Source organism: Copadichromis virginalis, linkage group LG1 (assembly GCF_057382275.1).
Source record: "Copadichromis virginalis isolate Kocher_CV1m ecotype Utaka linkage group LG1, C_Virginalis_male_GT1.1, whole genome shotgun sequence".
Classification (NCBI taxonomy): Eukaryota; Metazoa; Chordata; class Actinopteri; order Cichliformes; family Cichlidae; genus Copadichromis; species Copadichromis virginalis.
In genome coordinates this window covers 30,533,350-30,546,227 of record NC_140618.1, presented here as the reverse complement: position 1 = coordinate 30,546,227, position 12,878 = coordinate 30,533,350, and the positions used below count along the sequence as shown (strand labels likewise).

General features: G+C 40.9%; 1 protein-coding gene across 1 annotated transcript; it reads left to right on the top strand.

Annotated features, from left to right (window-relative positions):
- Positions 1-11,209: 11,209 nt before the first annotated feature.
- LOC146719024 (uncharacterized) lies at positions 11,210-12,876 on the top strand (the record flags this gene model as incomplete). The annotated part of the gene is made up of 2 exons (XM_085458560.1): positions 11,210-11,650; positions 11,885-12,876. A coding segment is annotated over exon 2 (963 nt), but the record flags the coding sequence as incomplete, so codon positions are not given.
- Positions 12,877-12,878: the final 2 nt, after the last annotated feature.

Below are 12,878 nucleotides of genomic sequence, written 5' to 3'. Positions count from 1 at the left end.
CCCTCTCCTGTACTCACTCTACACCTACGACTGCACAGCCACCAACAGCTCCAACATCATTGTGAAGTTTGCGGACGACACTACAGTGGTGGGTCTTATCACCAACAGTGATGAGACGGCTTACAGGGAGGAGGTCAGCGCCCTGACCCACTGGTGTCAAGACAACCATCTCACCCTCAACGTCGCAAAGACAAAGGAGTTGATAGTGGACCTCCGGAGGTGCAGAGAAGTACACACCCCCATCACCATCAACGGCGCTGCTGTGGAGAGAGTGAGCAGCTTCCGGTTCCTTGGCGTACACCTGGCTGAGGATCTTACGTGGTCAGTACACACAAACAAAACAGTGAAGAAGGCGCAGCAGCGCCTCTTCTTCCTCAGGAGACTGAAAAGATTCGGCATGAGCCCCCGCATCCTCAGGACCTTCTATCACTGTGCCATTGAGAGCATCCTCACTGGATGCATCACCACCTGGTATGGCAACAGCACCGCCTACAACTGCAAAGCTCTCCAGCGAGTAGTGCGGTGCTCTGAACGGATAATTGGAGGTGAGCTTCCCTCCCTCCAAGACATCTACAGGAAGCGGTGCCTGAGGAAAGCGGGGAGGATCATCAAGGACTCCAGTCACCCCAGCCATAAACTGTTCAGACTGCTTCCATCAGGAAGGAGGTTCTGCAGCATCCGGTCCCGTACCAGCAGACTGAGAGACAGCTTTTTCCATCAGGCCATCAGACTGCTGAACACTTCATAGACACCTCAGCTTCACTACTGGAACTTTAACATTATGCACTCCATACTGTACAGTAACGCCACTGTTTTGCACATATTCAACTCTGTATATTTTTATATATTTTATTTATTGTTTACTCTATTTAATTTGTAAAATATGTGCACACACACACACACACACACACACACACACACACACACACGTAGAAAAATATTTAGTATACACATCCAGAAATGCATATACTATTATATATTGTACATATATTTATTAGTTTCAGATGTAGCCATTCTTGTATTTTGCTTGTTTACATTATTGTATTTTGCACAACTCTGTTGCTTGTGAAGCTCGCACACAAGAATTTCACTCACATGTGCTGTACCAATGTACCTGCACATGTGATGTGACAATAAAAGTGATTTGATTTGATTTGATTTGATAAAAAACACAAATCTGTGCGTCCTGCAGAGCTTAAATATTTTCAGCACTAACGCTGATGCTCAATATAAGATTGCTGTACTGCAAACTATAGGTAATTCAAGTCACTTGGTACTTTTCACAACATTAAAATGGAGATGTTAATTAAAATAACCTAAAGTCTATATCTTTACATTTTTAAATGGTGTCATATTGACACAGACACTTTTCAGACAAAAGACAACATCTTACTGTCATTTTCTTATTTGCCAAATTTTGATAAACCTTCATCAAAATGTTTGATAATGGATGTGAAATTCTAAATTTTATTACCAACAATTTCAACTGTAAAGCATTCAACTCAATGCATGACGTATGTGTTCGATTTCTCGTTATGCTCAGGAAGTGTGATCAGGTCAAATGTTAGCAACCTGCTTCAAAACAGATTTGAGGCTATATTGTCCAAAGTGTCTTGAAACCTGTGGCTTAAGATGATTTGTAGGAAAATGATGTGTGTACTTCACATTTAACCAAGGCCATACTGTGGTGTGAGTAAATATACATTGCAAGGATCTATCTTATGCACATGCATGCTGTGTGTGTGTGCATGTGTGCGCACGTGTGTGTGTGCATGTATGTGTTAAAATGTAAAAATATTTACTTTTTTTGCTCCACATATGTGCTGTGGATGTTTTCTAGAGATGACATTTAGAATAAACAGTTTATCCTGGATGTAAACTGGTTTAAGATGTAGGGTTTCAAAAACCATCTTCCCAAAGCTCAGTACTGGGAAAGATATAATGAATCCCACATATCATTATGTGCACTGTGGCATCTTTGAGAACGGCAACTCAGAAACACAGATTTGCATGCTGAGTTTCTGTCAGTTTGGGGGTAGCTTAACTGGGCTCGCACCTGACTAAATGTTTTGTACTGGCATTGTTCATTTTTGTTGCCTAATCACTCCTGTCACGTCTCTCAAGATGTGTTAAACTGAACGAAAGCTGTCATCATGTGCAAGAGCCTTGCACAAACAGACAGGCACAATTCCTAGCTTTTGTCAATGTCTCCAATCAGACCCAAGTCTTGATGAACGTCAAATCTCAAAAAGTTAATAACTATGCGCTAACCGTGTACTTCATGGAGCATTTGTTTCCTCACTCACTGCTATTCAATTGGAGAATTTTTCAAGCTTGAGTTCGCTAGACCTCGATATTAGGCTGTTTTTATATAAACTTACCAGATACTTTGTTAGGTACATGTGGTCCATGGAAATATTTCATCAGTCAATCACATATCAGAAATTCACAACCTGCTGAAGTTTAAACTGAGTTAAACTTTGAGTTAATAGGGAGGCAACAGTGACTCAAATAACAAATTAATAATAGCCTAGGTATGCAGATGAGCTTCTCTGAACGCACAACACATTCATAGTTCATATTGGCTTATCAATGCTGCATAACAGAAGATTGGAAAAACATTACCTAGTTTGATGAGTCTTGACTTATACTATGGCATTTGGGTGGTAGGGTCAGAATTTGGTGTAAACATCTGAATCCATGGATCCGTCCTGCGTTGTATCCTGGTGGTGTAATGGCGCGGGGGATATTTTCTTGGCACACTTTGGGCTCACAGTCGACCTGAGTATTGTTGCTGGCCATCTCCGTCCCTTGTACCCATCTTCTGACGGTTGCTTCCAGCAGGTTAATGCACCATGTCACAAAACTCAGATGATCTCAAAATGGTTTCTAGGACATGACAGCGAGTTCTCTGCAGTCACATGGCCTCCAGCCACCAGATCGCAATCCAGTAGAGCACCTTTGGGATGAAGTGGAACAGGTGATTTACATCTGGACTGGCAGCCAACAATTATGCAGCAGCTGTGTGATGTTATCATGTCAGTAAGAACCAAAATCCCTGAGGAATCATTTAAGCACCTTGTTGGATCCAAGCGATGAAGGATTAAAGCAGCTCTGAAGGTAAAAGAGGTCACTAATTCAAAGATCATGAATATTTTCATAGACAGAAGTGAACTAATAGGATCAGTTCAAAAGCACAAAAACCGAATTAAGAATCTGCCGTTTAGTTTTGATCACTGTTTCACATTAAAAGCTTGTGGCTGCCAAAACCAAAATGGCACCATTGTGCTCATGACACAATACAATAAACAAAACTAAGAAAAACATTGATGAATCTACAAAACTGTGTTTTTAGACACTTAATATTGTGTTCTGGGATGCAAATACATCGGTTTCCATCTCATGATCTTGCTCAGCATTTCTGTGATTTGGCCACCAAGGAGGTCCAAATCACAATTTGATTAGTGTATCACAGGAATAATAGAAATGCTTTTTCATCCATATCAAGTTCTCTCCTGACTTTTGTAAGAAGCTTGACAGTGTACTCCCATTATTAGGTAACTGATACAATCTCATTACTACTCGAATACCAATGGAAAATCCCTTTATAGATGAACGTATTAAAGAGCTACATCCAACGAATGAGAGAAGTAAATGTTACTGTCTGAGCTTGAGTGAGTCATGCTAACTTTTCCAGATCTCTGGCGGAGCTTTGTGCAGGTTGAGTTGTGCCAGTAGCAATAGTGGGAAATAGACTAATGTGGAAACTAAAGCCACACGCCACAAGATGGACGACAATGGAACACTGCAAAGCTCACACGTCCAGATTGAGGGCAAAGCCATGTCTCTCAACACCCAGCTTAAACACAAAGCCCATATGAAAATACTTGCACGGACGCGTGTGCTGTAGTGTATGTAAGTGAGAATTTTTTTCCCCGTCTTGAGGCCTAATATGGATACAATACAGTAGTCGGAGGCATATAATTTTCACTCTCTCTCATGCAATTCACATTCTGGTAGTATTACTTCCCAGGACAGACATATAAGGGATCTATTAGGGTCACCGCATTCCTATACCCAATCAAGCAACTCAAAACTGAGGTCATTCTGTCTTGTGGCTCAACATAAATTTCTGCCTTCGTCATGTCTTCTTCATGAGAGAGCACACGCTCCTGTTTCATTGTGTTAGGATTTACGTTCATTGTGACACAGATGGAAAAATCGAACCAGGCTTTTTTTTTTCTCCTCTTGGATCTCGATGGAAAACCAGACTGTCTACAATTTTCTGCTTGTAATTATTAGGTTTCACGAAGCTTATGTGCAATTATCTGTTGCAGGTCTACCACTCAAACACCAAGTTAAGCCCTTCTCACAGAAATTTTCAATGCAATCCTTATGACAACACATTAACGGTTAATGCAACACATCTTGTGGCATAGCGTTTCCAAAGGGGAAAGTCTATGTGTGATGTTATTTTCTGTTGTTTTACACCCTGGCAGCTACTGTTCCAATGAGAGACTGAACCTTCTGTTTATTATTTGACCACACTTGGCAGTTTCTTTGCTCATGAGAAGACAGATTCTGTTTCCCAAACTATGTTTGTGTTTTTTAAAGAAGAGTTTAATTTGATATTGCTTAAGGTGTCTGCCGTAAAAAGGCTATAATTCAGTTAAACGTTGTGCTATACATTGTGTTTATAAAAAATCTGCAGACATTTTTGACGTGCAATTTTATTGCTTACCCAGAGATTTTTTTTAAAAAGAAAGAAAACATTATCTTATATTAAATTGTGCCTGATTCAGGTAGAAACATAAGCTAAAGTCTCTGAGATACAAGAATCTAAATGGCTTAAACAATATCCACGTCATATATTCACGAGTAGTTAGTTTTAGTTTAGTGGCTTAAACATCTCATATATGTTCATGTTTTGCAGTTCTCTATATACAGACTCAGTGGGCACTTAATTAGGTACACCTTATAAGTACCAGGTTGGGCCACCTTTTGCCTTCAGAATGCCTTAATTGTTGACGAGTGACTGAGACTGATGTATTTACATCCTGAAACGCAATACTAAGTGGCTAAATACACAGTGTTGTAGATTCATGTTTTTCTTAGTTTTGTTTTGTGTATTGTGTCAACAGTATGAGCACAATGCTGCCATTTTGGTTTGGCAGCTATAAGCATTTAATTTGAAACAGAGATCAAAACTAAACGGTGGGTTCTTAATCTGGTTTTCATGCTTCTTGAACCAATCCCAGGGGTTCTCTCCACTCTATGAAAATATTCCTAATGTTTGAATAAGTGGGATACTGATATATAAAACTATAACTCGCTAGACATTTCATTGGGTACAATCTACTAGTATTGGGTTTGGCGACCGCGGCTCAGGGGGTTGGGACATGCATCTGTAACCGGAAGGTTGCCGGTTCGATCCCCGGGCTCTCTGTCCTGGTCGTTGTGTCCTTGGGCAAGACACTTTACCCTACCGCCTACTGGTGAGGGGCTGATGGCGCGATATGGCAGCCTCGCTTCTGTTAGTCTGCCCCAGGGCAGCTGTGGCTACAATTGTAGCTTGCCTCCACCAGTGAGTGAATGAATAGTGGCATTGTAAAGCGCTTTGGGTGCCTTGAAAAGCGCTATATAAATCCAATCCATTATTATTACTTCTTGGCACAAATCTGAAAACACTGGTCAGAGATTCTGGTACATGTTGACATGATAGCATCACACACTTGCGGCAGGTCTGGTTTGAGCTCTGGTGGAGCCATTTGAGTACAGTCAAGTCATTATCACAAGCAGCAAACCAGTTTGGGATGATTTGAGCTTTGTGACACTGGAAGCAGCCATCAGAAGGTGCGTACACTCTCATATTGTTTACACCAAATCTTGACCCTACAGTCAACGTGTCAAAGCAGAAACAGGCAACGTTTTTTCAATCATCTACTGTCTGATTTCGGTGTGCCCATGCAAATTCTAGCCTTTTCTTAGCTGACAAGGGTGATTTTCTGCTGATATAAGCCAACTGCTTAAAGGTTTGACAAATTGTGTGTTCACAGATGCTCTTCTGCATACTTTGCTTGTAACCACTGGTTATTTAAGTTAGTTTTGCCTTCCTGTCAGCACAAAGGACTCTGCCTATACTGAAATATAAAGGTAATAATCAAAAGTGGTAATCAACTGCCAATTATATCCTGGACCCAAAAGGATTAAGTTAATTTAAAAAGATTTACTTTTAGTTATAATGCTAGTTAGTATCTGGACTACTGTATATCAAATGTATTACGCTCAGTACACACAAATACATCCCAGCCTTGCCTATTATAACCGACATGTTACATTAAATATAGAGTATCCTGAGACGGGAGCTCTGGAACATCAACCTGGAAGAGCTAAGTACAAAAATACAATCTAAGCACAGATATTCTAACTGCAAATGAGATGTTTACCTGGAAATACCAACTCAGACTTTTACATTTTTTGAACAAACCCTGATTTACTGTAAAGGGACAACATGATTCCTGGAGCAGGGTCCAGAGCCGCACAGAGTTCATGCGTGCTGAGTGTTGTTGCTCTGCCAGGCGCAGGTAATTATGCTCCCCGTGGATGTTTGAACTCCCTGTACAGTCATGCATTTTATGACCATTCTGTACCTCAAGACTTCAGGTTACGAACATGTCTGCAGTTTTATAAACTGTTCCTGCTGCTTTTGTATTGATGGCCACATGCCTTTGGATGTCTCTAGAACAATGCTTTGATCAGCCTCTCGGCCCGTCTGATCAGAGAAATCCAACCAGAAACACGTGTATTTAGAAAATTAGTTTGTTCCTGGTATTCAACACAGAAAAATATGGAGGCCTTTCATTTAATTAGTGTGGTTATATTATTTCTCACAGCTTCAAACATTTGTTCCTAACACCAGCTGCTAATACACAGATGTGACTATGTACATGCGCTATTAGCAGCCACATGATGAAACAGAATGATCTCATGCTTTGGTCCGAAGGCTTTTATTTATTTATTTATTTTTAGCAATGATTAGTTTCACAGCTCTTCATAACTGTTCCCATTGTTTTTCTACTATGATGAGCTTCAGCTTAATATTTGACTTCTGTTTCTTGTGCTTCTCAAGTGTTTATGGAGTTTTGATCCCCAAGCAAAACATGACTTAGTACTTGGTGGAAAAACCCTTTCACAATGATAGATGTCTTTTGTAATTGGTCACCAGGTTTGCCCACATCTCAGGAGGGATTTTGGCCCACCGGTCTTTACAGGACAGGGGTCAGGAGAGCTTTGGTTTCATCTGACCACAGCACATTCTCCCAAGTCTTCCCTGAATCATTTAAATGTTAAGTGGAAACTTAGAACAGGCCTGTACACGTGCCTTCTTGAGCAGAGGAACCTTGTGGGTGGTGCAAGCTTTCAATTCATTAAAGCATACTGGTGTTCTTGGTGACTGTGGTCCCAACTGTCTTCAGATAATTAACAAGCTCCTCCCATGTAGCTTTGGACTGACCCACCACCTTTCTTATGAAGATCCCTCACCCCATGAGCTCATTTAATATTTCATCCACTTCTGAACAATCGCACCAACAGTTGCCACGTCCTCACCAAGTTTCTTGCTTCTTCTCTTTCATTTTGCCATGAAGGTGGAAATGTTGGAATGGAAGAAATTCTGTGGACAGCTGTGTTTTATCCACATAATGAGTTGAGATCATGACATCTATAACTGACTGTTTGCCACATGGGTGCACAGCCAGTCTGCGGAAGCCAGAATACTGGCTGGTTTGTAGGCGATCAAATACTTATTTTATTCAGTTACAGGCAAATCAATTTATGACTTTTATTAAATGTGTTTTTCTAGATATTTCACTGATGTCTCGCACCATTAAAGTGAAACTACCAGTTTGCTGGTACTGTTAGGATGCCTGGGTCGTTGACCCAAGGTTTTTGAGTTTATTATTTATTATTTCCAGTCTTTGGTTTTTTTTGAGTTCTGTCTTATGGTTTATGTCTCTGTCTTCTCTAGTTGCTCTGTCTCCCCTGTCAGCTGTATCCCCTTGTCTAGTTCGCGTCTCTGTGTATCCTTAGTTGCTATATCCCCGTGGCCAGTCAGTGTTTGTGTCTGCCCTGGGCCCACGTCTCTGTTCCCTCTGTTGTAGTGCCTGCATGTGAGTCTGTGTCTTTTGTTCAGTCTGTGTTATGGGTTTCCTGTTTTACTTTGAAAGTCCATGTCTGATGTTAATGTGTCTGGTTTTGCTTCCCCTTGTCTCGTTAGGCCTGATTTGCCCCAGCTGTGTTTCCCTCCTGTTACCCATTCCCTGATTGCTCCCTCTGTGTATTTGAGCCCTGTGTTTCTTTGTGTCTGTGTCGTGATCTACCATTTACCTAGCTGTGTGTTCTGTCAGTCCTCCGGTTTAAGTTTATTTTGATTTTTTCCAGTTATATTTTGAGTTTTACATTAAAGCTGTTTTGAGTTACGATTGTCTCCGGAGTCTGCACCTTGGGTCGTATTCCTGTCTGCACACAGCCACTCATAACAGGTACCAGCTTGCGTTGTAAATGAGCAAACTTACAAATTCAGCAGGGGGATCAAATAATTATTTCACATCACTGTATCACCGTGTCTTCCTATCTGTGCTGCCTTTCTCTCTTCAGGTTTAGTGTGAGAGTTCGATATCTGCATGTAGCACTAGTCTTTTGGATATTTCATGTTTTGCTACCTTATGATCTTCAGCCCTTTATCCTTTGTGATTTTTGGACTTTGGGTTTTCTTCGGATTTGGAATTCACCTTTAAAGCTCGTCTTTTGCTTCATAATTTGTATCTCTTGTATGCTGTGTTGTCCTCTACAACAGTGGTCCCCAACCTTTTTTGCTCCACACACTCAAAAAAATGAACTCAGCCTATCTCTGCTTTTACTAAAGTAGATTTTGTTGTTTGTTCTTAATAAACTCGATTTTGCAAAAATCCTTAAAGTGTTTGTGCAAATTTAATGAAATGTTGTTACTTTTTGTTGTTACACAAAGTCATTGAACTGTGTCAACGTAACATTGTTGAGTAAATTCACAGGTTTGTCCCTCTGCACATACTGCTGCGTGCAGAGCCCGCCTAAATAAGGGCCAATGCGCATGCGCACCACCCTCTTTCTCAAGCTTGCTATTTCTTCGCCATGTGGACTGGTTCAGCCGCATTTTTGTCCAAAAATCAGGTAAGAAGTCATTTTTCTTGTAAAGCCCGTCTACATATATATGTTCACACGTCAGTTAATGTCGCAAGTGCTACTAAGAAAAGAGTACAGGCAGGGTTTTGCCCGGTAAAGGTTTGCTAACGTGGACTTGCTGCACGTGAGTTTCCAAATGATTTTGGAGGGGACTCCATTGCAATAGCAAAGCTCTGTTTTCAGCCCAAATGTAGTGTAGCGCTAGCGTCGGTATGCGTCGGTACAGGCAGCGCATTCGGTCCGGCACGCACTTTCGCGCCAAGTTTATACTCGGACGCCTGACTGCGTTGCACTTTAGCCAACAACAGTGGAGAAGCGCTCCTCGCTAGCAGACAGGTTAGGGTGTATTTTCTGTCTAATATTTCAGCTTACGTTTTGATGTAGCTTGCAGAAAGCATTTAGTAAGCTGGTGTAAGATGAACTGCATTAATGTTGTACAATGTCCATGGGATTTCTCACTCGACTTTTAATGTCAGATTACACACACATTTACACAATATGCAGTGGTGATGATGTAGATCAATAAATTCATTGTTGTAGCATACAATATTAAAAATAAAACTTGCCACTGCCTTCAAACGCAGACAGTATTACAGAAAACATTTTGAAGTAATTGATCCAATTGAATACATTCTCGACTCCCAAAGCAAGAGGACCTTTCAGTATATTCCTATTCTAAAATCATTACAGCAGATATTTAAACAAGAAAACATACTGAACAAATTTGTCACTAGCCACAATCAGAATCCTTTTGTAAATAAGGAAAAGTATACATCATATAAAGATGGTCTACATTTTCAAAATGAGTTTTTCTCAGGCGGTGAACTAAGAATCTCTATTTGTCTTTATGTTGATGATTTCGAAATTTGCAATCCATTGGGGACATCACGGAAAAAGCATAAACTTTGCTCAGTTTACTGGATTTTAGGTAACTTGCCACCAGGTAGTCATTCATCCCTCTCTTCTATTTATTTGGCTCTCTTGTGCAAAAGTGAGGACCTTAGGACCTTTGGCTATTCAAAAATATTTGAGCCACTTTTGCAAGACCTTGTCATTTTAGAGCAGCAGGGAGTGTTCATTGACAATTTAGGGGTCAACTTTAAAGGCACTGTCCAATATGTAGTGGCAGACAGCCTCGGAGCTCATGGATTGGCCGGTTTTGTGGAAAGTTTTTCTGGAGATTACTTTTGCAGGTTTTGTACTGCTACACGCTCAGAAATTGAATCAAAAGCTACAAATAGTGACTTTTCTCTGAGAACTGAGGAGCTCCATCGTGTACACATAGCAACTGCACGTGAGACAGGGGTAGCTTGTTGTGGTGTGAAAAGCTCGTGTGTCTTAGCAGACAGTCTGTCTTTCTTCAAGGTCACTACAGGATTCCCCCCTGATCTTGCACATGACCTTTTTGAAGGTATTGTGCCTTTTGAGATAGCTGAGTGCCTTCGAATACTAATAGGCAAGAAGTACATCACTTTTGAAAATCTAAATAGACTTGTTCAGTCATTTCCCTACAAAGGAGGGGATCAGACTAATCGCCCTCAGAAATTGCCTCACAATTTTCTTAGTAAAAAAACTGTTGGTGGAAATGCACATGAAAATTGGTGTTTACTAAGACTTCTGCCACTTATTATTGGACAACACATACCTGAAAACGAACCAGCTTGGGAACTTCTACTAGATTTGAAGGATATTGTTGAGCTTGTTGTGTGTCCTGTTCATAACAGTGACTCAGTTGCATACCTGGAGAGTAAGATTTTAGACCACCATCAAAGGTACAAAGAAGTATGCCCAGATAGAAGACCATTGCCAAAACATCACTTTCTGGCTCATTATCCCTCAATAATTCGCCATTTTGGTCCACTTGCCTTATTATGGACAATCAGATTCGAGGCAAAGCACACATTTTTTAAAAAAGTTGCTAGACACACAAACTGCTTCAAAAACATAACCCTGTCTTTGTCAACCAAACACCAGCTCGTGATTGGCCATTACATGCATTCATCAGGCTGTAGCAAAGCCACTTTTGAGGTTTCACGAGTCTCGGCAGTCCCAGTAGAACTTCTCAAACGTGAAATTGCACATTGTCTTGCTGAAAAGTACCCTGACACAGCTGTAGTTAGCCTTGCCCAGAGTGTGTCTGTTGCAGGCATCTACTACAGGAAGGGCATGTTAATAGTACATGGATCACTGGGGGGTCTGCCAGAGTTTGCTGAAATCCTGCAGATGTGTATTTTGGCAGATTCGTTGGTGTTTATAGTAAAAAAACTGAGCTCGTGGTACACTGAACACTATGGATCCTTCAAAATTGACCCATCTCCAAAGGAAATTTCTCTTGTTGCACATGAGGATCTGGTGGATTGTTATCCACTTTGTGACTACCAAGTCGGAGCTTCTCGCATGGTTACATTAAAGAGATACATACACTGTTCAGGTAATTTTAATGTCCATGTTGCCGATTTAATTTTTGTGCTGTATAGCAGTTCTTCTCAAAGTTTGGTTCTTAAAAATAGTTGGACCAGAACTTAAATCTACTCGGATATGTTTCAAGCCTTGTAAAAATACTAGAAAAAAAATTGTGCTGCAAAATTCTGAATACCACTAAAAAAATGTAACATGTACTGAAGTTTGGGAACCACCTGCTCATGTTCTTGCACTTATTTTTTAGAGTAACAGTTGGAGATTGGGACATCAGAAATGACAGCCCCAACAAAGCTTCTGATAATCCTGGGGGAGAACAACGCACTCAAGTTAACCCTTCCTTTGGGGATACCAAAGAATGTTAACGAGCTCAAAGCGGAGATTGAAAATCAGTGCGGAGTTTCTGAACAGTTCAGATTGCAGTACATGGACACAGATTTTAATCAGTTCCTTAACATGACATCCACATTTGATCTAAAAGACATGGACAAAATAAAAGTGATTAAAACAGGTGTTCCAGAAACATCCACTGGTAGTAATGAAAGCAGTGTGTCCTCATTTAACTTGGGTAGCCCCTGCTCTGGCCACAACCCTGATTATGACACAGATATACTGTCATCGCCAGAATCCAGGTCATCAAGCTCCTCGAGCTCAGCAAACTCCACGCTGCGATCAGAAGCCTGGCCACTGGACTTTCGCATACCTGAGTTTAGCTTCGATGTAGAGCTGCAATTGACAAAAGGCAACCAGGAATTCCAAGCCAATGGAACACTTTTAACCCTAAAACCAAAGCTCAAGTCTGACATTTTAGAGAGCTTGTCTTCAGAAATTATGAAGTACAAAGCTTACCCTTCAGACAGCAATCTTAGTGATGTTTGCCAAGCTTTGGTTGTAAAGCATCCATGCTTGAAAGAGAAGGGTTCAGAAACTGGATTTTCTGCATGGAAGATCAGTTTGAAGTATAAAATGTCAAACTATCGTGGAAAACTGAAGAACTTAGGGTGTAGTGAGTTGGTCATCAATTCTCTCAAAAGAAGAGGGAACAGTAATGTGCATCCCAACCAAGTCAAGAAACCCAGGAGAGCAGAGGTGAATTTCTGCCCTGATTATCCAGCTGGAGAAACCCGAGAGAGTCAGGAAGAAGAAAGGTTGGTGCTGCTTTCAGAGTTCAAGAAGAAGAACAACAATGAAACCATCAAAGCAAAAATGGCCCAAACCTTTCCTCACCGGAGGCAAGAACA